This window comes from Thalassophryne amazonica, chromosome 1, assembly GCF_902500255.1.
Source record: "Thalassophryne amazonica chromosome 1, fThaAma1.1, whole genome shotgun sequence".
Classification (NCBI taxonomy): Eukaryota; Metazoa; Chordata; class Actinopteri; order Batrachoidiformes; family Batrachoididae; genus Thalassophryne; species Thalassophryne amazonica.
In genome coordinates, this window is record NC_047103.1 from 121,887,850 (window position 1) to 121,913,171 (window position 25,322).

The 25,322-nt window shown below is 44.5% G+C and overlaps 1 protein-coding gene across 1 annotated transcript in view; it reads left to right on the top strand.

Moving 5' to 3' along the window:
- Positions 1-25,322, top strand: part of LOC117513706 (potassium voltage-gated channel subfamily H member 3-like) — a 519,543-nt gene that overhangs the window by 176,546 nt on the left and 317,675 nt on the right. The window contains exon 5 of the mRNA XM_034173951.1: positions 5,917-6,175. Within this exon, the coding sequence (XP_034029842.1) occupies positions 5,917-6,175 (259 nt within the window). The remainder of the gene's footprint in view (positions 1-5,916; positions 6,176-25,322) is intronic.

Sequence of the window (25,322 nt, forward strand, 5' to 3'; positions counted from 1 at the left end):
CAGGTGTGCCTTAGACTGCCCACAATAAAAGGCCAGTCTGAAAGGTGCAGTTTTAACACACAGCACAATGCCACAGATGTTGCAAGATTTGAGGGAGCGTGCAATTGGCATGCTGACAGCAGGAATGTCAACCAGAGCTGTTTCTCGTGTATTGAATGTTCATTTCTCTACCATAAGCCATCTCCAAAGGCGTTTCAGAGAATTTGGCAGTACATCCAACCAGCCTCACAACCGCAGACCACGTGTAACCACACCAGCCCAGGACCTCCACATCCAGCATGTTCACCTCCAAGATCGTCTGAGACCAGCCACTCGGACAGCTGCTGAAACAATCGGTTTGCATAACCAAAGAATTTCTGCACAAACTGTCAGAAACCGTCTCAGGGAAGCTTATCTGCATGCTCGTCCTCCTCATCGGTTCAGTTCGTCGTCGTAACCGACTTGAGTGGGCAAATGCTCACATTCGCTGGTGTTTGGCACGTTGGAGAGGTGTTCTTTTCACGGATGAATCCTGGTTCACACTGTCCAGGGCAGATGGCAGACAGCATGTGTGGCATCGTGTGGGTGAGCGGTTTTCTGATGTCAATGTTGTGGATCAAGTGGCCCATGGTGGTGGTGGGGTTATGGTCTGTTATGGACGAAGAACACAGGTGCATTTTATTGATGGCATTTTGAATGCACAGAGATACCGTGACGAGATCCTGAGGCCCATTGTTGTGTCATACATCCAAGAACATCACCTCATGTTGCAGCAGGATAATGCACGGCCCCATGTTGCAAGGATCTGTACACAATTCTTGGAAGCTGAAAATGTCCCAGTTCTTGCATGGCCGGCATAATCACCGGACATGTCACCCATTGAGCATGTTTGGGATGCTGTGGACCGGCGTATCCGACAGCGTGTACCAGTTCCTGCCAATATCCAGCAACTTCACACAGCCATTGAAGAGGAGTGGACCAACATTCCACAGGCCACAATTGACAACCTGATCAACTCTATGCGAAGGAGATGTGTTGCACTGCATGAGGCAAATGGTGGTCACACCAGATACTGACTGGTATCCCCCCCCAATAAAACAAAACTGCACCTTTCAGAGTGGCCTTTTATTGTGGACAGTCTAAGGCACACCTGTGCACTAATCATGGTGTCTAATCAGCATCTTGGTATGGCACACCTGTGAGGTGGGATGGATTATCTCAGCAAAGGAGAAGTGCTCACTATCACAGATTTAGACTGGTTTGTTAACAATATTTGAGGGAAATGGTGATATTGTGTATGTGGAAAAAGTTTTAGATCTTTGAGTTCATCTCATACAAAATGGGAGCAAAACCAAAAGTGTTGCGTTTATATTTTTGTTGAGTATAATTACCTTTATTTAATTAATGTACCTTTATGTAATTAATTTACCTTTAGTGTACCTAAATTAATTAATTAATTTTTAATTTACGTGCACTAAATTATTTTTTTAAATTTTGTTCTTTTTTGTGATTGGTTTTGAACGCATATTAAAAGAGCTCAGAAATTATAAATTACACTTGTCAACACTGTTTTTAGTAAAGTGGGGTGGAACTTAGAGGGTGTTGGTGAATTATGTGAAATTCAAATCAGTCCAAGATTTTTGGTTGCCTATTTCAAATTTGTGGAAAATCAGATCTATTATTTTCAAGTTGTCATGTGCGCGGGGGGATCAATCAATAAATCAGTTTGTAATGTCCACATCACATTTGGGGAAAACGCTGTACATTTTATCATTCTCCTAAATCCCAATTCGGGCCTTGTGACTGACATTGGGCAGTTATCAAAATGTAACATGCAGATATGGTGAAACTTTCTGAGCAAATTCACTCATCTATGAGAAGTAACCATTTGGTTTTCAGGGATTTCATTGTCCTACTTTTAGGACCACCCACATGCCATGAAACCAGAATTTGACGCAAGTGAAAACTTCTAAGAGATTATAACCAAAAAAAAAAAAAAAGCATTCAGCTTTGACACATGCTGTTGAATTACATATCATATCATGAATTATGTATAAGTTTGTGATATTTTACATTTAACACTTTGGCACTGCAGGGATTTAATGAATTCTGGGGCATTTAGACACAGTTGTGAGATTACTACAAATGAATGTTTTAAATAGCAGAAGATAAAAAGGCAAGCAATTAGTTTGTGTCTCCTGATGAATATGTGCCACACTTTGATTTGCATGCATTTCTAAGACAATAAGATAAACATTGGGGTCTCAAGCAACAAGGATCCAAATAACTGAAGTTTACGTAAAGCTATTAGGATTCAGGGCTGCAGAGTGAAATGATTGATGAGAAGCTATAATTAAACATTAGAAGTTGTCAGAGAGCTGCTGATTCTGATGAGCAGGTGGGTTACCTCTTCTTACATCAGCTCATTGCTGGCGTCAGAGATATATTTTGTTCTGTCATTATTGTGTTACTTTTCTGACTTCAAAGTCAGCACGCATATACAACCCCAGTTCCAATGAAGTTGGGACATTGTGTAAAATGTAAATAAAATCAGAATACAATGATTTGCAAATCCTCTGAAACACATATTCAATTGAATACACCACAAAGACAAGATATTTAATGTTCAAAAACTGACGAAAAAAAACTGGAGAAGAGTGAGGAAAGCCACCAAGAGACGCATACAACCCAGAAGAAGTTCTAGGCTTCTGTGACTGTGATTGGTGAAATTGTGCATAGTGCATGGTTTGCATTTTGTATCCACAGTGATACAGCTACATGATGAAGTGGTATAGAGGAGGGTTTTCTTAAAGGGAAGACCTGAAAGTTCAGCTACAATTTGCCAGAACATACATTTGAGATGCAAGCCTAGATGAGATGTTTTGGTGAACAAAAATTGAGAAGCCTGATTTACTTGTTGGGACGTTGTGTAAAATGTAAATAAAAACAGAATACAATGATTTGCAAATCCTCTTCAACCTATATTCAATTGAATACACCACAAAGGCAATATATTTAATGTTCAAACTGATAAACTTTATTGCTTTATTGTTTTTGTGCAAATATTTGCTCATTTTGAAATGGATGCCTGCAATACATATTTCAAAAAAGCTGGGACAGTGGTATGTGTACCACTGTGTTACATCACCTTTCCTTTAACAACACTCAATAAGTGTTTGGGAACTGAAGACACTCATGATTGGGTATAAAAGGAGCATCCCCAAAAGTCTCAGCCATTTACAAGCAAAGATTGGGTGAGGATCACCACTTTGTGAATAACTGCATGAAAAAATAGTCCAACAGTTTAAGAACAATGTTTCTCAACATTCAGTTGGAAGGAATATAGGAATTCCATCATCTACAGTCCATAATATAATCAGAAAATTCAGAATCTGGAGAACTTTCTACACGTAAGCGGCAAGGCCGAAAACCAGCATTGAATGCCTGTGACTGTGACCTCAGGCCTTAAAAACCAACATCATTGTGTAAAGGATATTACTATGTGGGCTTAGGAACACTTCAGAAAACCATTGTCAGTTAACACAGTTCATCGCTACATCTACAAGTGCAAGTTAAAACTCTACCATGCAAAGCGAAAGATATACATCAATAACATCCAGAAACGCTGCCGCCATCTCTGGGCCCAAGCTAATTTGAAATGGACAGCCGTAAAGTGGAAATGTCTGCTGTGATCTGAAGAGTCCACATGTTTTTGGAAATCATGGACGTTGTGTCCTCTGGACAAAAGAGGAAAAAGACCATCCAGACTGTTACCAGCACTAAGTTCAAAAGCCAGCATCTGTGATGTTATGTGGGTGTGTTAGTGGCCACAACATGGACAACTTACACATCTGTGATGGCACCATCAAGGCTGAAAGGTACATCCTGGTTTTGAGCAATACATGCTGTCATCCAAGCAACATCCTTTTTCAGGTATGTCCCTGGTTATTTCAGCAAGACAATGCCAAGCCACATTCTGCACGTGTTGCAACAATGTGGCTTCATAGTAAAAGAGTGTGGGTACTAGACTGGCCTGCCTGCAGTCCAGACCTGTTGTCCATTGAAAAGGTGGTGCATTATGAAGCACAAAATATGACAACGGAGACCCCGGGTTGCTGAACAACTGAAGTCGTACATCAAGCAAGAATGGGAAAGAATTCCACCTACAAAGCTTCAACAATTAGTGTCCTCAGTTCCAAAATGCTTATTGAGTGTGGTTCAGTGTTGCCACAGTTACTTTGATAAAGTAATCCAATTACTGATTTCTGATTACTCCTTGAAAAAGTAACTTAGTTACTTTACTGATTACTCAATTGTAAAAGTAACTAAGTTAGATTACTAGTTACTTTTTTAGTTACGTTCCTGAGCTGCCGACAACAACCCTCTGCCACCTCAACATGACAGTGATACCTGTTTTGCCAAAACTCACTTTATCGTCACCTTTCTTGACTTCAATGAAAATAAATACTTGTTTTATAAAAAGTAAAATAATCTTTCTTGACCTCATATTTAACTGTTGACAGCACTGTAACAGTAAAACTTGCAATTTCTAACCTACATTGTTTATAATGTAACTATTAAATTCTAACATTTTTCTAACATTTAAATTCTCTATAAACATTTTACTTGTCAAAATTATTATTATTTTAAGTAGTATTAGTAGTTGTAGTAAAAAAACGGCTTCAAAACTGAACCTTTAATCTAGGGGTGTTGTGGGGGGGGCACATCCCTCCCCCACGCCCCCATTCCATCTGGATTCGCCCCTACTTTGGCGTTTGAGCACATAGAATGGATAACATTTATTTATGCAGAAAACATGACCAGATTTACAGGTAAGAACGTTTTATTGTGTTTTCACATCATGTGGTCCTCAGAAAAAGAGTTTAGGTGCATTTGAGTGGAAAATAGTGTTAGTTGTTGACACGTCGCGGAGGATCAGCTGTTTTTAATGAGACGATACGGAGCGGCTCAGCTCAGAATTCTAAATAAAGGAGAAAAATAAAGCATAAAAATGACTTTGTAAAGCTCAGTGCAGGTGTGCTGTTTTCACCGCGCTTTAAGAGGTGAGGATGATCGTATCTGATGAAAAGCTCACAGCTCGCTTAAAGTGGGCAGTTCAGTTGAGCCCCGACCTCCTGCCCACGGACCAAGTTTAATGCTGCTGTCGACCCACAATGCAAAAATAATAGTAACGCACAGTGACTTGGAGAAGTAACTTTAATCTGATTACTCATTTGGAACGATTAACGCGTTAGATTACTCGTTACAAAAAAAGTGGTTAGATTAGAGTAACGCGTTACTAAGTAACGCGTTACCAACATCACTGGTAGTAAGGAGGACATAGCACCTTTCACAGATATGACATCACAAAGTGCTTGACAAAGCAAAGTAAAATACATAAAATACACAGAGGGTACAATTAAAACAATGATTTTAAAAATGGAAAAACACTAAGTAACGCGTTACCGGCATCACTGGTGTGGTTAGAAGTAAATGTGATGTAACACAGTGGTAAACATATCACTGTCCCAGCTTTTTTGAAATCTGTTGCAGGCATCCATTTCAAAATGAGCAAATATTTGCACAAAAACAATAAAGTTTATCAGTTTGAACATTAAATATCTTGGCTTTGTGGTGTATTCAATTGAATATGTGTTTAAGAGTATTTGCAAATCATTGTATTCTGTTTTAATTTACATTTTACACAACGTCCCAACTTCATTGGAACTGGGGTTTGTACTTAACGGTTAGAAGTGAGCTGACTGATAAAGACCTCATTGCAGAATTCATACTTTCATTATTTTTAGCTATTTAAACTGGATTCTTATCGACAATTATACAGTAATGGGGGAGCTCTGTCCCGGATATGACATTTACTTTGAAAATGCTTGACTGTTTGTTTTTTCCAAAAAACAAACAAAAAAAAAACAGGTCAAGAGTGTTCTTGGAGCCAATGCGAACCCGGTTCCAGAATACAAGGTGGCAGACATCCAGAAATCCTGTTTCATCCTCCTCCACTACGGCACTTTCAAGGCTGGCTGGGATTGGCTGATCTTGTTGGCCACCTTCTATGTAGCCATCACGGTTCCCTACAACGTGTGTTTCACTGCTGTGGAGATCCGAGAGGACGGCGGCTCGGCAGCACGTAACCCTCCAAGTGTCAGCGACATCTTGGTGGAGATCCTCTTTATTATTGGTAAGGCATGTTTTTCACATTTTGGCTAAAATTTAGTCACTATGTAGTGAAGGTTGTAGTTTAGGTGACACTTAACCATGTTTGTTTCATTGTTAAAAGGGGAATATCATCATTTTTTAACCTGAGACCTATTTTAAGATGGTTTGGGGTTTAACTTTAATTTCAGGAAAAGAACTGTTTTAGTCAAGTATTAGTTTGACTGTTAAAATGGGCTAAACAGCTATACAAAGGAAGTCTGTGGAGCAAGGTAAAAACAACACAGTAAAATGCTTCTTGTTGCCACTGAATGCAGTAAAATGTGATTTGAACATGGCTGGAAGCATGTAGCATATCCATATAGCAGTATATGTGTATACGTGAGTCAGTGAATTGAAAGAAAAAAACTGATAGCTGCCAACATCAGCATGCCTCGGCCATGGCGTTGTCTACACAGGTGGAGTACTGATGAACAGCCGATTCTTGTTGTTCGCCAGCAAAGCAATGAAGTCTATTTAGAGAGTCATGGCAAATACTTTGATCATTTGGATGTACAGATTACCCATTTGAATATGATGTCTGTCCATTTTTATTTGCACTAAATATACTAATGAAGAGCTGCAGTCCACAGGAGCACATTGTTGTATTCAATCGAAAAGGAGATTTGAGTCCATGGCAGCTGTAATTATTGGTTTATAATACACACTTTTTTCTTCATTTTATAAAATCCTAAATATAAAGGTGTGCTTCATACACAACCATTCTGCTCTGTGGACACTTGATCCTGTCAAATGTCAGAAATGAAACAGACCAGGTGTTGATTGGTACTTGACTGGGAAACCACTTGGGAAGACCAACTCTATGTCATTTGACCAATATGTGCCTTTCACGAATGTATCAGTGTTATTTTTGCCAGTATAAAGACTTACTTTATTGAATAAATAATGCAGAGAAACACTTTGGCTCTTGGAAATGGTGTAATTACATAGTAAGGCCAGCAGAAGGTGCTGCAGTGCCATTGTTTACAATGCTGTCAAACATGGCTGGGACCCCCATCACCTCTTTGTCATATTAACAACAAGAGACAGAGTTGAAGCAACCAGCTGCCAGTCATTTTAAGAGTAGGCATTTTACATCAACAAGAGGCAACTGGTCGATATGCTGCCAGCTTGGTGGGGCCAAAATAGACAAGAAGCCTTTTTTATGTAAATGCTGAGTGATGCAACACAGCGACTGCCAATTTGAGAGAAGGCAGTATGACTCATGTTGGTTTGTTGCTTGAAGAAAATAATTAGAGATGGCAGAATATGTTCCCAGACAGTTGTATTTCTATATAAACGGAGTATGTTTGGCATTTTTTTTCCCTTTGGCATTGCATTGCTATTTAGGTGGAGCATCCAGCAGGTGACAGTCGTGAGACGTTTTCTGGAGAGTAAACAGGCCTACTCATTCCCGATGTCAAAGCATCATTTACAGGAGCACCAAAGCTTCCTGAGGTGAAGCTGTTGAGCACTTCATTCCTCTTCCTCCTATTCCAACCACCCAGATCTCCTCCATATCCATCAGACACACACAGCACCCCCCCCCCCCCCCCCGCAACACACACACACACACACACACACACACACACACACACACACACACACACACATGCAAACCCAGAGAGGAAGAAAACCAGCATCAAAATTTAGTACCTATCAGAGCAATTAAAGTTTTCAATTCAGAATAATTTTTGTTAATTAAATTTATTTCTTTAAAGGGCTCTGTAAAAACAGCTTCAAACCTCAAAACAGCCTCAAACCTCAAAACAGACAGGACAAGCTTTGTACCAGATTTAGTTACAAACTAACTGCGGTGAAGGAAACAACAAAATCCACAGCAAATCTAAATAATCACTACAACTGGGCCGACACCCACATAAAAATATTGATATATTGTAGGGATATCAAAGTAATATACAAGCATATTACAAGTCATCATAACACAACATTAATGCTTACTCAAAATGCATTTTTCACTGCATGGGAGAAAAATTGAAAATGTATGCAGATGTTCAGATTATCTGGAAGCTTATTCCATTCTTTGATAGCTTTATAGGAAAAAGCAATTTGAGCAAAAGCTGTGCCTCATTTCAGGACACTACAGTTTCCCCTTGTGGCTGATCTCGAGGTTTGGATCATTATATCAAAATAGGGTTGAACAAATCTCAGTGGTGGTGGAGCAGCATTATGAATAATCATATATACTAATTGTACATCTGTATTCGTAATTAAGTTAACAAGAATTAACATTTTAGATTTATTGAAGATTTGATGATGGTGATGTAATTTTCTGCCCAGTCCTTTAAGAGGTTGCTTTTGAGGTAATCTAAGGGCTTTTAAGGCAGTCAGCAAGAATCCTAATCCTGTGCCGTGTGTATCTCAAAAATGCACTCTGTAGCAGAGTAGAAGAAAAACTGTGCTGAATGTTGGACCAGGTTTTTGATGGTCTGTGGCACAGTTGCACTAGTCCTTATTTTATCAACAACACATGGGCACACAGATGAGTTCAAGCATGTTTGGGTCATAAGCACCAAAGAGCCATTAAATGCACAAGCATGAAACAAACCATTGTCCACCAGCCACAACTGTGTCACATAACTGTCTCCTCCAAATTAAAAATTCTCTGAGACCACCATCACCACAGTAAACAGCGTTTTAGCATCTAGCAGCTATCAAAAAAATTAGCAAAACTCAAAATTTCAGTTAGATGTTTGAGGTTTGAAGAAGAAAAACAAGTAACTCCTAGACCCATCTGGTTGGTGTTTATTCCTGACAACAGAAGGACAAGCTGGGACATGCCTTTCAGTGCTTACCAGTCGAGTGAGTATCAGAGAAATTGTGGAGAGGTGGACATGTCCCAGCTTGTCCTTCTGGCACTCTGAAACGGAGGTTTTCTTTGTCTCGCTTGCCGTCGTGACAAAAACTCCTCGTAACAGTGGAATGTGCTGTTCATTTCCAAACTGGACGCTGTGTTTTATCCAGGACGTCGTCTGGACTAGCACAGGAATTGTGAAAAGACATGGACATCAGCACTTTTTTGGCAAATTGAGACAGACGTGCGGAGGAATTCCGCGCAAAGCAACGCCGTGATGAAGCGTCACAGAACATGTTCTGGCATGTCCAGGCTCGTCCACAATTTCTTGGATAATCATTTGACTGAAAAACCACCGACAGCTGTCTGAACGCCATCTCAAAGCCGTCCTGTGAGACCAAAATGGAGGTGGTTTTGTGTCGGACCAGCAGCGAATCCATCATGACGCGCGAAGCGTCTGCTCGGCTTTTCATGACAAAATCTCTTGTTAAAAGTGAAATCTGCAGGAAAATGGGTGATGTCCAGCTCTTGTGATAACCAGAGAAAGTGCACACGATGGTCACGGATCCACAGAGTGATCCGTTTAGAAATGAAATGGTCGTTCAGCCTGTTGATGGCAGCTGGAGCACGGCGCGCCCCACAGCTGCTGTGGGCCATCCTTAAAGCGACAGTAACATCCCTTAATGTCTTTGAAGCCCATAAAATTTTCACAAAAAACCACCTGAATTTCTCGAATGGTGTCCACATGGATGTGCCTCACAGTTTCTAAAAAAAATTGATCAAGCAAAGCAGCAGTCTCTCAGCCATTTCCCTGACAATGAAAATCCGCAGAGGGGGGTGGACCACTCCTCACTCAAAGCCTGCTCACATGCAAATGACGCAACCGACAGGCGTGAAAAAAATCACGCATGCGCATGAAGGTTCAGGTTGGCTCACGCAAGCACACGTGATTCAAATCCATATGTTTTTTTTTTAAATAAGGTCAGATACTTTTCTAATAGACCTCGTAGTGTGGACATGCTGTGCCGAGCAGTGCATTATGGGTAGGATTAGTACATTCACGACAGGACAAATGCATTTCAGACACTCTGTTCAGGCTCCACAGACAACAGCATTAAACTCTAGTGCCTAAAACTCTTGTGAATATATTCTCTGGGTTTATAGACGTTATTGTATTTAAAAAGTAAGTCCCTTCGGCTGCTCCCTTGTTTGCACTCGGGGTCGCCACAGCAAATCCAAGGTGGATCTGCATGTTGATTTGGCACAGGTTTTACGCCGGATGCCCTTCCTGACGCAACTCTGTTGGGTATTTTCTCCTCCAAACATTCTTAAAACCTTTGATAAGACAAACAGAGTCAAGAAACACCAGTGAGACAGAAAGTCAAATTAATCACGCGCGGAGTGCGGCCAGGCTGTACACCAAGGCTACACTAAAGTCTGGCCTGTGCTCCCGCTCTTTTTATTAGAGATGCCCTCATTACATCATAAAACTTGTCCTAAGGGGGGGGGGGACAACGCGAGACAAGTTTCTTCCCGTAACATAAACACATACGTCAATAAGCGCAGCTGTAAGGAAAAACAGTTTCTTTCTTTTACTCTTATCGTCGGAGGTCAGCACATCTCGTTCGTCTGTTGCAGTTATCAGCTGTTGTGCATCTGCCTGGAGTGTCCTGGTCTTCACGCTAAGCATCACATCACAACAGTCAAAACAACCTTCAGGTCTATTACTCCCAGTTCATGACTGACCCCGTCATGCTTCACTCCCAGTCGTTAGCGGCTACAAAAACAAGTTGTATAATAATAATAATAAGTACATCCAGCTCCTCATTCCCAGTTCAGATTGACCCCAGCATGCTAAAACAAGGTTGAATAACACGTACATTCTCGGGGTCAGGTGCAAACAGCACAACACCGTTCTCATCAGAAAGAAGACAAAAGGTACAAATGTTTAACAGTGATAACATATATATAAAATCTTTAACAAACTCCACATTACATGGAGAAATGTGGCAGGGGTGGGATTTGAACCCAGAACCTTCCGAACTGAAACCAAGCGCATTAACCACTTGGCCACCACCCCCTATAGATGTTATTGTATTTGCGTTTGTTAAATTCCACGCATCTTAAATGTCGCAGCAGACATGGATTATCTGGAATTTTGTTTTGGAAAGATTTCAAGGCCTCTACTGCCATCTACTGGCCAATAGTGTTCATGGCAGTTCATGGCAGTATTCGTCCTGAAGATGAGCAGACACGGTATATTTTTAATCACGTTAAGTTTTTTCAAACTTAACTTAACTTAACTTTTACAAAAACTCTCGATGGGAGACATCAAAGTTTAAAAACAACACAAAACACAACAAAACAAAAACAGTACAAGACAGCTCTGCGGTGTTTGCACATGCACAGTAGGGTTATGACAAATCTCAAATTTATTAGCCTGGGGTTATAAATGATGAACTTTTAACTAAAACACAAAAATGACTTTGGTTTTGCCAGACCTTGAAAAAACCTCCTGCACCTAAGACAGTGTCATATTTCACATTAAAACACCTAGCGGCTCAAACACTCTTTATTATAACGTCACTTTTACATACAATACACAAGAAATACATGAAAATGAGTACATATAGCATTTGTACTATTTTTAATAGTGTTTCAGATTTGTGTATTAGTGTTAATAAATTTGCTGTTAAAATATTGATCCGTTTTGCAAGTAGAACGAACCTCCTCCATCAACTTTACAGCCGTCTCAGCTACTATGTTGGAGCGAGGCACATCAAGCACTGATAGTTCCTTTTTCCAGTGAGTAGAGAAGCATTTCACATCTTTGGGACACTTAAGTTTGGATATTGCTAACAGCAGGTCTTCATAACCCATCTCTTAATAGTGTTGGTGTTGTGTGGGCCGCTGAAGAGGAGGTACTGCTGGCCCACCACCACAAGATGGCGCCCTGCTTGAAGTGCGGGCTTCAAGCACGAGAGGGCGTCGGCTTTGCTGGAGGTGACAGCTGTCATCAATCAACACAAGCTGTCACCCATCACCACCACTACAAAGACCGGACTGCAACTCCAACTCCTCGCCGAGAAATCAACTACCATTCAGGTAATTTCTCTGCTGACTAACACTGTGTGTGTAATAACTGGAACTTCTATTTGCAGCCGTTTTCCTGGAGTATTTCCTTATCTGGAGGATTGGCGTTTGGTGTGACAGCGACGGCTTCGCCTCACACCCCAACTCAGATAAGTGGTTGACCAGGAGCTGCACGAGTGTGTGTGATTGGAGGTGGAGGTTTTCCCTCCTTTACTTAATACAGACTGTGGGATTACTGAGTGTGCGAACTCACACTCATCTGGACTGTCTCTGTTCTCTGCCAGCAGTACCGGGTCTGACTGCTGAAGACAGCGGCCACCTGGGGCGCAGGGCTTGGTGGCTCCGGTGTTCTTCAGCTCCGTTGGTGGTGGAAGCTGTGTGGGGATCCAGCTCTTCTCTCTCCAGGCGTCTTCTATCGTCGAGCCTGCCCACACGTCACCTGGTGTATGATTGACAGTCCACCATATTGTTATTGTCTGTACGTTGTTGTGCGAGTCACAACATTAAATTGTTACTTTTTGGCTTATCCATTGTCCGTTCATTAACGCCCCCTGTTGTGGGTCCGTGTCACGTCACTTTCACAACAGGATTTCTCGGCCAGCGTCATGGATCCCGAGGTGCGTCAACCATCGCTTGAACAGCCAATGGGAGAGTGAGGTGCACAGGCAGGAGGCGTGTTGGGTGAGCTGCAGCACATCTTAACCGCCTTTGCCGCTCGGCTGGACTTAGTTACCGAGCAGAGCAGTGTTCTCAATCGCAGGATAGAGGCTCTCACCGTCCAGGTGGAAGCGCGTGCTCAGGGCGCTGCTGCAGCACCTCCTCCTGCTGACCGTGTGCCAGAAACAGACATTCCGCTGGTCGTTCAACGACCCCCCCCACCTTCCCCTGAAGCATACATAAGCCCTCCGGAGCCGTACGGAGGCTGTGTGGAGACTTGCGCGGACTTCTTGATGCAGTGCTCGCTCGTCTTTTCACAGCGTCCCATCATGTACGCGTCAGACGCCAGCCGGGTGGCTTACGTTATAAACTTGCTTCGAGGAGAGGCACGCGCCTGGGCTACGGCGCTTTGGGAGCAGAATTCACGGCTCCTAACGGTTTATACTGAGTTTGTGAGGGAGTTCCGACAGGTGTTCGACCACCCTCATAGAGGCGAGACCTCTTCAAGTGTGCTGCTGTCGATAAGACAGGGGTGTCGGAGCGCAGCAAAGTATGCAGTCGACTTCCGCATCGCGGCAGCGCGAGCCGGCTGGAATGCTGTTGCGCTCCGCGCCGCCTTTGTAAACGGACTGTCTCTGGTCCTCAAGGAGCACCTGGTGGCGAAGGACGAGCCGCGGGATTTAGATGGGCTTATCGACCTGGTTATACGGTTAGACAACCGATTAACAGAACATCGACGGGAGCGAGACGAAGGGGGTGGTCAGGCACAAGCCGTCCCTCTTCCTCCCGGGTCTGAAAGGGAGCCGACTTCCCCATGCTCCACTGCCAGGGCTCTCCACGTGACAACAGCTCCCCCTGCTGATGTTGCTATGGAAACGAGCAGGGCCAAAAAACGATCAGATCAGAGACAAAGGAGGCTGATCCGTGGAGAGTGTTTTCTCTGCAGCTCTACTGAGCACACACAGAGAGAATGCCCCAAACGATCAAAACAGCAGCACTCGTCCTTAGAGACTGGGCTAAGGGTGGGTCACAATACCCACGCGGGGAGACCCCGTAAATCTGCATGAATCCCAGTCACGATCCTGAGTGAGGATTTAACCCTTCACGCCCCAGCACTGGTGGACACGGGGTCGGAGGGAAATCTGCTGGATAGCAGATGGGCAAAGGAGGTTGGGCTCCCTGTAGTGGCCTTACCGTCACCATTGTCGGTGCGGGCACTAGATGGCACCCTTCTTCCACTAATCACACACCAGACTCAGCCAGTGACATTGGTTGTATCTGGGAATCACAGGGAGGAGATTGTGTTTTATGTAACACCTTCTACCTCCCGAGTGATATTGGGTTTTCCATGGGTGTTAAAACACAATCCCCGGATTGATTGGCCGTCTGGGGTTGTGGTTCAGTGGAGCGAAACCTGCCACCGGGAGTGTTTAGGATCCTCGGTTCCACCCGGTGTGACAGCTAAGGAGGAGGTTTTAGTCCCCCCCAATCTGGCGGCGGTGCCAGCTGAGTACCACGACCTTGCTGACGTCTTCAGCAAGGATCTGGCACTCACGCTGCCCCCGCACCGTCCGTACGATTGTGCCATTGATTTGATACCGGGCGCTGAGTACCCGTCCAGCAGGCTGTACAACCTCTCACGTCCGGAACGCGAATCAATGGAGACCTACATCCGGGACTCGTTAGCTGCCGGGTTGATCCGGAACTCCACCTCCCCGATGGGTGCTGGTTTCTTTTTTGTGGGCAAGAAGGATGGCGGACTCCGTCCATGCATTGATTACAGAGGGCTGAACGAGATCACGGTTCGAAACCGATACCCGTTACCTCTGTTGGATTCAGTGTTCACGCCCCTGCATGGAGCCCAAATTTTCACGAAATTGGATCTTAGGAATGCTTATCACCTGGTTCGGATCCGGGAGGGAGACGAGTGGAAGACGGCATTTAACACCCCATTAGGTCACTTTGAGTACCTGGTCATGCCGTTCGGCCTCACCAATGCGCCCGCGACGTTCCAAGCATTGGTTAATGACGTCTTGCGGGACTTCCTGCATCGGTTTGTCTTCGTATATCTAGACGATATACTCATTTTTTCTCCGGATCCTGAGACCCATGTTAAGCATGTATGTCAGGTCCTACAGCGGTTGTTGGAGAACCGGCTGTTTGTGAAGGGCGAGAAGTGTGAGTTCCACCGCACTTCTTTGTCCTTCTTGGGGTTCATAATCACATCCAACTCCGTCGCCCCTGATCCGGCCAAGGTTGCGGCGGTGAGAGATTGGCCCCAACCAATGAACCGTAGGAAACTACAACAGTTCCTCGGTTTTGCAAATTTCTACCGGAGGTTCATCAAGGGCTACAATCAGGTAGTTAGCCCCCTGACAGCCCTGACCTCCACAAAAGTCCCCTTCACCTGGTCGGATCGGTGCGAAGCCGCGTTTAGGGAGTTGAAACGCCGGTTCTCAACTGCACCAGTTCTGGTGCAGCCCGATCCCAAGCGCCAGTTTGTTGTTGAAGTGGATGCCTCTGACTTAGGGATAGGAGCCATGCTATCCCAGAGCGGGGAGTCCGACAAGGTTCTCCATCCATGTGCCTACTTTTCCCGCAGGTTGACCCCAGCTGAACGGAACTATGACGTCGGCAATCGGGAACTTCTTGCGGTGAAGGAGGCTCTTGAAGAGTGGAGACACCTGTTGGAGGGAGCATCGGTACCATTTACAGTTTTCACGGACCATCGGAACCTGGAGTACATCCGGACCGCGAAGCGTCTGAACCCCAGGCAAGCCCGCTGGTCGCTGTTCTTCGGGCGTTTTGACTTCCGGATCACCTACAGCCCCGGGACAAAGAACCAACGATCTGATGCCCTGTCCCGGGTGCACGAAGAGGAGGTCAAGACTGAGCTGTCAGACCCCCCTGACACCATCATCCCCGAGTCCACTGTCGTGGCCGCCCTTACCTGGGACGTGGAGAAGACCGTCCGGGAGGCCCTGACACGGAGCCCGGACCCGGGGACCGGTCCGAAGAACAAACTGTACGTCCCACCAGAGGCCAGGGCTGCGGTCCTTGACTTCTGTCACGGTTCCAAGCTCTCCTGTCACCCAGGGGTGCGAAGAACCATGGCAGTGGTCCGGCAGCGCTTCTGGTGGGCGTCTATGGAAGTCGACGTCCGGGAGTATGTCCAGGCCTGCACCACCTGCGCCAGGGGCAAAGCTGACCATCATAAGGCCCAAGGCCTCCTCCAGCCTCTGCCAGTGCCTCGTCGCCCCTGGTCTCATATCGGCCTGGACTTTGTCACGGGCCTCCCGCCGTCCCAGGGAAACACCACCATCCTAACGATAGTGGACCGGTTTTCCAAGGCGGCGCACTTCGTGGCCCTCCCGAAGCTCCCGACGGCCCAGGAGACTGCAGACCTCCTGGTCCACCACGTCGTGCGTCTGCATGGGATTCCATCAGACATTGTCTCGGATCGTGGTCCTCCGTTCTCCTCCCAGGTCTGGAGGAGTTTCTGCAGGGAACTGGGGGCCACTGTCAGTCTCTCGTCTGGGTACCACCCCCAGACGAACGGGCAGGCAGAGCGGACAAACCAGGAACTGGAGCAGGCCCTCCGTTGCGTGACCTCCGCGCACCTGACGGCCTGGAGTGACCATCTGGCCTGGATCGAGTACGCTCATAACAGCCAAGTCTCGTCTGCCACCGGCCTCTCCCCATTTGAAGTGTGTTTGGGGTACCAGCCCCCATTGTTCCCGCTAGTGGAGGGAGAGGTCGGGGTGCCCTCGGTCCAGGCCCATCTGAGAAGGTGCCGTCGGGTGTGGCATACCGCCCGCTCTGCCCTGCTCAAAGCCCGGACGAGGGCCAAGAACCATGCAGACCGCCGGCGTGCCCCGGCCCCTGCGTACCAGCCTGGGCAGGAGGTTTGGCTTTCTACAAAGGACATTCCCCTGCAAGTGGAATCCCAAAACTTGAAGGACAGATACATCGGACCTTTCCCTATCCTCAAGGTCCTCAGTCCAGCCGCAGTGAAGCTGAAGCTGCCAGCTTCACTGCGGATCCACCCGGTTTTCCATGTGTCCCACATCAAACCTCACCACGTGTCACCCCTCTGTACCCCCGGACCGGCGCCGCCTCCTGCCCGGATCATCGACGGGGAGCCGGCTTGGACCGTGTGCCGGCTCCTGGACGTCCGTCGGAAGGGCCGGGGGTTCCAGTATTTGGTGGACTGGGAGGGGTATGGACCCGAAGAACGCTCCTGGGTGAAGAGGAGCTTCATCCTGGACCCGGCCCTCCTGGCCGACTTCTACCGGCGGCACCCGGACAAGCCTGGTCGGGCGCCAGGAGGCGCCCGTTGAGGGGGGGGGGTCCTGTTGTGTGGGCCGCTGAAGAGGAGGTACTGCTGGCCCACCACCACAAGATGGCGCCCTGCTTGAAGTGCGGGCTTCAAGCACGAGAGGGCGTCGGCTTTGCTGGAGGTGACAGCTGTCATCAATCAATACAAGCTGTCACCCATCACCACCACTACAAAGACCGGACTGCAACTCCACCTCCTCGCCGAGAAATCAACTACCATTCAGGTAATTTCTCTGCTGACTAACACTGTGTGTGTAATAACTGGAACTTCTATTTGCAGCCGTTTTCCTGGAGTGTTTCCTTATCTGGAGGATTGGCGTTTGGTGTGACAGCGACGGCTTCGCCTCACACCCCAACTCAGATAAGTGGTTGACCAGGAGCTGCACGAGTGTGTGTGATTGGAGGTGGAGGTTTTCCCTCCTTTACTTAATACAGACTGTGGGATTACTGAGTGTGCGAACTCACACTCATCTGGACTGTCTCTGTTCTCTGCCAGCAGTACCGGGTCTGACTGCTGAAGACAGCGGCCACCTGGGGCGCAGGGCTTGGTGGCTCCGGTGTTCTTCAGCTCCGTTGGTGGTGGAAGCTGTGTGGGGATCCAGCTCTTCTCTCTCCAGGCGTCTTCTATCGTCGAGCCTGCCCACACGTCACCTGGTGTATGATTGACAGTCCACCATATTGTTATTGTCTGTACGTTGTTGTGCGATTCACAACATTAAATTGTTACTTTTTGGCTTATCCATTGTCCGTTCATTAACGCCCCCTGTTGTGGGTCCGTGTCACGTCACTTTCACAACAGTTGGTTAGAAAACCAGGCCCGCAACCATGTAGTCACAATGAAATCACAAGTTACCCTCAGCTGTTCTCGCCAATTTGGAAGAAGGAAAAATGCAATAAGTGCAAAAATTCCTCATGAGTTCAACCTGGCACTGTGAAGTGTTGGCAGCTTGTGCCATCTGATGCGAGGCCATTTTTCCTCTGTTTTGTAAAACTTGTATGCTTCACAAAGCTCCAAAGGGAATTTAAAATCATGTCTCCAGCGAAGGTTCTCATGCTGTGGTATCACTTCTGTGCCCATGTGTGCATTTTGTAAATCATCATACTGTTCCAAAATCTCATCAATAAACTCATAGTTAATGTTAGGTGACTGTGACCGTATAGGAAAAAAGAAGTCCAACACATGTCGCAGAACAAGATCAAGAATGTGGTGTTGGCAGCCCATGTATTGAGGTTCATCGAATCCCTTGTTTCGAAATGTTCTCTGAAGCCTGGCTACAACACCATTTTTGCGACCAGTATTGACTGCTGTTGTGTCAGAGATGATCATCTGAATACTGTTATATTTTATCTTTTATCAATTTTATCAATTTTACCTTTATTTTTTTATTTCTTTTAATTATTGTTTATTAATATATTTTAGCAATATTTATTTGTATATATTTTCTTGTTATTTCTTGATACTTGCTAATTCTTTTCTTGTTACGTTATTTTAAATAGTATTGTGTAAACTCATGTATTTTTAAAAGTGATGCGGTGCTAGGTGCGGGAGGTTTTTTCATGATCAAATGAAATAAACTTCAAAAAAGTGATCTATGGGTAAAAGTTCATCAAATGCAACATCAGGAAAATTAAAGTTTTGAAAAAGGTTTTGTAGTCATAACCCTAATGCACAGTGCGAGCGGTTGGACGCTTGTTGCCCCTCAGCAGCAGGAAACCCTCACGACGGCCGACCAGAATAATATCAAACAGATTTGATTTTCATTCGACCATACGATCGGCGATCAGGAGGTGGTTGTGAGATGTTAAACGCAGCTTGTTACTCAGTGTAAACTACACGATGCAGGACGCGCGATTAACCTGAAACTCGGTCCAAAAAATTCTCACATGAATAAAAAATCATCTGAACATTCTCACATTCTCTCCACATGCAAAACATGTTGTGATGACACTTCCAGGGCTCTGTAAAAATGCCTGTTTTTACAAATAAAAAATGGAATATTTTACAAAAGCACATCTGTAAACACCAACACACGACACACGTCACATTAACGTGTTGGTTTACATAGTGAGTGACTGAACCAATCAGTGTTTAACAGAGGCACTTTTACCCAGAATCCTTTGCGATCTGTCTGTGTTTGTTACAAAACCTCAGAATTAGTGCATTATTCAACATTAAAAGATATATGTTATATTTTAACTTTGTACAAACGACAGAATTGACATTAATGGAGTTATTCTATCAGTATTCATTTTATTTATACACCAAACCATAAGTCAGTATGACTTTATTTTCCAAGACCTCCGCCTGACCGGAGCATTGTGATTGGTAGGGAGTTGGGCTTGGTGACTGCTCTCCGCTTGTCTCTGCACTGTAAGCTGTGTAGTAAATAAGAGCTTCCAACAGGAGGCAGGATGTTCAAACATGGATGTGTGGGCTCATTGTTTTGGTCTGCTGTCACTTTGATGTTTCCAGAAGTGATTGTGGTGTTTAAACTCAAATTCAGTTTATTAGTAGTTGCAAATATACTAGAAACAATACTGGAATTTATCGGTTATCTGTAACTTCCGATACATTTTTGGGTGGTTTATCAAAGATAACTTTTCAGTTATCTGATTATTTGTTATCAAAGTTAATTTTTTGGTTATCTGTGCCCACCACTGCCCGTGACCTTGTTCTGAGCATAATGGATGATAGGAGCATAAATTGACTGGTAAATCTGTACTATTTTCTGGTTTACCGCAGTCCAGCATTAGGGGTCTCCAATTGGTTCAAAATGCTGCTGCCAGACCTTTGACACGAAGCAGAAAGTTTGACCACATTACACCCGTTTTGGCATCCCTTCACTTGCTTCCTGTCCTTGTGAGATCAGATTTTAAGGTTCTGCTACAAGCCTATAAAATTGTTCATGGACTGGCAGCTCCCTACCTAGCTGATCTAATTAAACCCTACATAGCGGTCCGCGCTGTGCATTCTCAGGGTGAAAGACTACTTTGTGTCACTAGGATGAATAAAAAGTGGGCGGGTCACAGAGCTTTCTCTTATCGTGCCCCTGTTCTGTGTAATGATCTCTCAGCATCAATAAAACAGTCAGATGCTGTAGAGACTTTCAAGTCCAGACTTAAGATGCACTTTTTTTCCCTTCTGTATGGCTAGCATACTGGCATAGTATGTTACTATGCTTTTTACTCTTTTAAATTCATTTTATTATGAAATGGGGCTGGCTGTGGCCTCAACTTTATCTAAATTCTTGGTCTTTTAGTAAAGTTTAGCGCTAGTGGCCAGCGATCACCTTAATATTTCTTTTGTTTTTCTTGTTGCTTAATGCTGACAAATTACACTGTATTTGTTTTCTTTCTGATGCCTGATTCTGTTTTTTTTTTCTCTCTGTTTGGGGTGTGGCTCCATCCGGAGATGAGTGTAGAATCTGTTCCTGAAATCCTCCTGTCCTGTGCACCAGCAACATTTTCTGTACATTAATTTTGTGAATTGCTTTGTAATTTGTGTCAGTAGCATGGCCCAAGCAAAAGGTCACCCCTTTGAGTCTAGTCTGCTTGAGGTTTTTTCCTCAAATCATCAGAGGGAGTTTTTCCTTACCAGTGTCGCCTGTGTGCTTGCTCTGGGGGTTGGTAATGTTAGACCTTACTTGTGTGAAGCACCTTGAGGTAACTTTGTTGTGATTTGGTGCTATATAAGTGAAATAAATTGAACTGAATTAAATCGAAAATCTTGCCTTCTCGCTCAGCCTCAGCTTTACCACGATGGTCCGGTACAGCCATCGCAGGTCTTCAGATACAGCCCCAATCTGTCTGTTGAAATCTTAGTAAGTAAGTAAGATTTATTTATGTCACACTTATCACAAGAAACTAAAACAAACTCACAACATCTTAACTATATAAAACATGATAAAAATAGAAAACATAAAATCAACAAGACTAACTCAAAGCATGTTTGTATTAAAGTGTCTTTGGCTGCTTTTTAAAAGAGTCAGTGGAGTCTGTGCAGCATAAAGACGGAGGAAGAACATTCTAGGGTCGTGCTGTGACTGCTTGAAAGGATTGATCCCCGAGCTTTAATACTAGTGTTTGGGACCATCAGCAACCTCTGGCCTGATGACCTAATGGTCCGGGAAGAAGAACAAAGTTTCAGCAGGTCTGCAATGTACTGGGGAGCTTGTCCATGTAGGGCTCTAAAAATTAAAACTAAAATTTTACTGGCAGCCAATAAAAAGGCCAAAATTACAATGATGTGAGCTCTTCTGTCAGTGCCAGTGAAATGTAGCAGTATTCTGTACAGATTGAAGCTGTTACAAAGCTGATTTGTTCAGACAATTAAAACAACCATAAGGGCCCCTTCACACATAGTGCGAATCTGGTCGAATTACAGCGAAACAGCGTGAAACAGTTTGAATTCATGAACCACGACAACATTGCGCCGACCGGTAGGTGTGTACGATCCTGTTGTGAAGGTTTCGTGCACGCTCGTGCATGAACACAGTGCGAGCAATTGGTACCTGTGGAACCACATCTTGCTGCTGCTATGGAATAAATTAAAAATAAAAAAACAGCTGGTCCCTGTGGAACCACATTGCACTGCTGCTGCGGAATAAATAAAAAATGAAAACCACCTGGTACCTGTGGAACCACATCACGCTGCTGTGGAATAAATAAAAAACAGCTCGTACCTGTGGAACCACATCACGCTGCTGCTGTGGAATAAATTAAAAATAAAAAACCAGCTGGTCCCTGTGGAACCACATCGCACTGCAGCTGCGGAATAAATAAAAAATAAAAAATCAGCTGGTACCTGTGGAACATTTCACCGCTGCTGTGGAATAAATAAAAACCAGCTGGTACGTGTGGAACCACATTGTGCCGCTGCTGTGGAAAAAAAACATAATAAATACATACATACCACTGCACTTTACCGATTCCCAGCCTGAAACCTTACCACTGCACTACCATCGCTGGCCTGGAAACAGTGCGGGAAAATACCTGAAATCAACAATGAAATGGATGTATTTAACAAAAATAAAATGACACACCATAAAAAAAACCCTCTTATGAAGTATGAGCCGTCTGTTCATCTGTAGATGACCCATGGTCACAGACATACAGTCATGAAATCAAATGTTCAGCTGGTCCCGTACAAGTGTCCATGTGGAACAGAGCTCATGTGGGTGATGTGACAGTCAGATCGCCTGCTGCGTGTTATGAACTGACAGTCCATTGTCACCTGGGGCAGCCTGTCAATGTGCACGCCATGCGCGTGCTCACTGCAGCCCATCGCAACAGCAATATATGTTTTTATGTACACGTGAAATGACGTGTCCAGACGGCCCTGCGCATGTCCATGTGGAACAGAGCTCACGTGGGTGACATGACAGTCAGATCGCCTGCTGCGTGTTATGATCTGACGGCCCATTGTCACCTGGGGCACCCTGTCAATGTGACAAATTTCACATCCAGCTTGACGGTGATCATCTGCTGACTGTTTTCATGATGATAGTGCAAATAGCCACACATTTTCTAAGTGCCATGTGAGCGGTGTTAGATGTTCGTGCGTGTCAGTTTGAATTTGGCCGACACCTGCCGCAAGAGGGTTCGATGTGCTCTCGCAGTGCACACTCTGTCTTCCAGCCACTAGTATGCGCAAATAGTTGTAGCAACAGGTGTACAAGGCATTCGAGGCAGCTATGAATGTATACATTTTGCATACGATTCCTGTTTCATATGCACTTCGTACGAACTTCGACCAAAGACAAAAGCATGAATAATCATCTCCAGTTTGGGCTTTGACACCTACAATCTGAGTTTTGATATATTTTCTGAATGATAAAAACAATTTGGAAGCAGCTGTTTGGAATTATGCTCAAGGGACACTGAACTGTAAAAACAACACCCACATTTCTGAGAATTGAATGAAAAGAGGAGCCTAAGAAGTTAAAGTCATGCTTAATTTCAGGAATCTTTTTGTCAGGATCATTAATCAAAGTTTCAGTTTCTGTCTGATTTAACTGGAGAAAATGATCCTTTTATTTAATTTATTTAAATTTTTTTCTTGATTTCAGTCAGGGGGCAGCATGGTGGTTAAGTGGTTAGCACTGTTACCTCACAGCCAGAAGGTCGTGGACACACTTCCCACCTGGAGCCTTTCTGTGTGGAGTTTGCACATTCTCCCCACAATTGCATGTGTTCTCTCTGGCTGGTGCAGCTTCCTCCAATGTCCCACATAGGACTTTTCTATTGCTGATGGATTATTCTTTCGGTTATATTTGAATAGCCATCACTCTCTGCCAGTAACAATTCTTCCAAGCAGGTCTGGATCATCTTTGAGGCACTTGAAATATTTGACAAATGCTGTCTCTGGTCTTTGGACAACTTTGTACATCTTTGTGTGCACCTTGCTCATTTTGAGATGTTACGTGATGATGTTTCAGACAGTGCTGTTGTTGGTGGAAAGTTCATCTTCACCATGAGTCAACAATCTGCCACATATCATCTGCTTCACATGTATGATGATATCTGTGATTGCTGTTAAGGTCTTCCAGATTGAGGATCTCCTCCAACTGCTTCCTATCCCCTTTGGAACCTCATGTTATTCAAATGTATGTGTATGTGATGTTTGTGTAGATTTGGAGAATGTTTTGACAAGCTTCTCACAAAACCTCTGATTGTGCCTCTGCTAATGAATCATATAATGTGGCGAGTCAGAAAATGTGTCAAGCATTACCTGAAAATACATGTATCCAAAGCACACAGCAGGCTCAGTCCCGCTGGTTTTTAGGTCGCCCTCATGTCTCTTTGCTGGCTTCCAACCATTTGAATGTTTGCAGGAAGAGAAATATAAAAATGCTAAATCCTGTTTTAACACCTTTAATATACCTGTACAATCTATTTTTCATTTTATTTTGTGTTTAAGTTGAGCCACTTTATCCATTTCCACTCGCGCTAAACCTGCTTTCCACTCTGTCAACAAGGTCTGCTAATACCACAGCAAGAAATCTTGCTAAATGAAATTCTATTTTTGGCAACTTGATCTCACTGTCATCATTTTGGCCAGTGCAGGCTTTGTGCATACTCTTCTGAACAGAGTCAAATACTGTTTTAATAGTGGTGTTTGAGGGATAATTCCCTTGTCTTTGACCTTGCTTCCACAGAGCACCAAACAGAACAACTGCTGCATTATTGTGTATGTAATGGTAAAAGACTCACTCACTCACTCATCTTCAAGAACTTACTCCATTTAAGGGCCATGGGGTAGGGTGGGAGGTTGGAGCCTATCCCACCAGTCATAGGATGTGAGGTAGCGTACACCCTGTACAGGATGCCAGTCTGTTGCAGGGCCATACAGACAAACAAACACATTCACATCCACACGCACATCTATGGACAACTAAAAGTTTCCAAGTCACGGGAGGAAGCCGGAGCACAGAAATGGGAATCAATCCTATGAGCTTCTTGTTATGAGGCCACAGGGTAATCACTAAGCCACCGTGCTGCCTTGCTAAAAGACTGTCAGAAAAAAATGTTTTCATTAACAGCAGCAACAACAGCAAAAACATATTTAGTATTTTCCTGAGTATGAAATTTTGTCACATGCTAAAAAGAGCGTGTTCTGAAACACTCTTAGTGGGCTTTGATCCATGCTTGTTTTACAGAACATGCCCACCTCTTCCACCATTCGGAAGACTCAGACGGCTTTCGGTGGCTTTTCAGTTGTGTGACTATCCGAGAAATTGTGGAAGAGGTGGGCATGTCACAAAATGTCCTGTGAGACTTCAACACGAAGGCGCTTTATTGATGGTCAACCGGAGGGTGGCTCGCTCTCCACCGTTGTGCAGACGTCTTTAAACCGGTTGTACCGCTCCTTAATCTGTGTGATGCCCATAGGATCGTCACCAAAAGCCGTCTGAATCTTCCGAATGGTTTCCACCTGGCTGTCGCCCAGTTTCTGGCAAAATTTGATGTGGCGCTGCTCCAGTCGTTCTGTCTTTTTCCTTGGAATGAAAAAACGCCGAGAGACTACACCCATCCTCACACAAAGGCTGCTTACAAGCAAATGACGCAATCGACAGGTATGAAAAAATTCACACATGCGCACGAAGGTTCAAGGTTGGCTCATGCAAGCACACGTGATTCAAATCCATCAGGTTTTTGAAAAAAATAAAAAGGTCTGATACTTTTCTAACAGACCTCGTATGTATGTATGTGGCACGATTTGTGTTTGGGG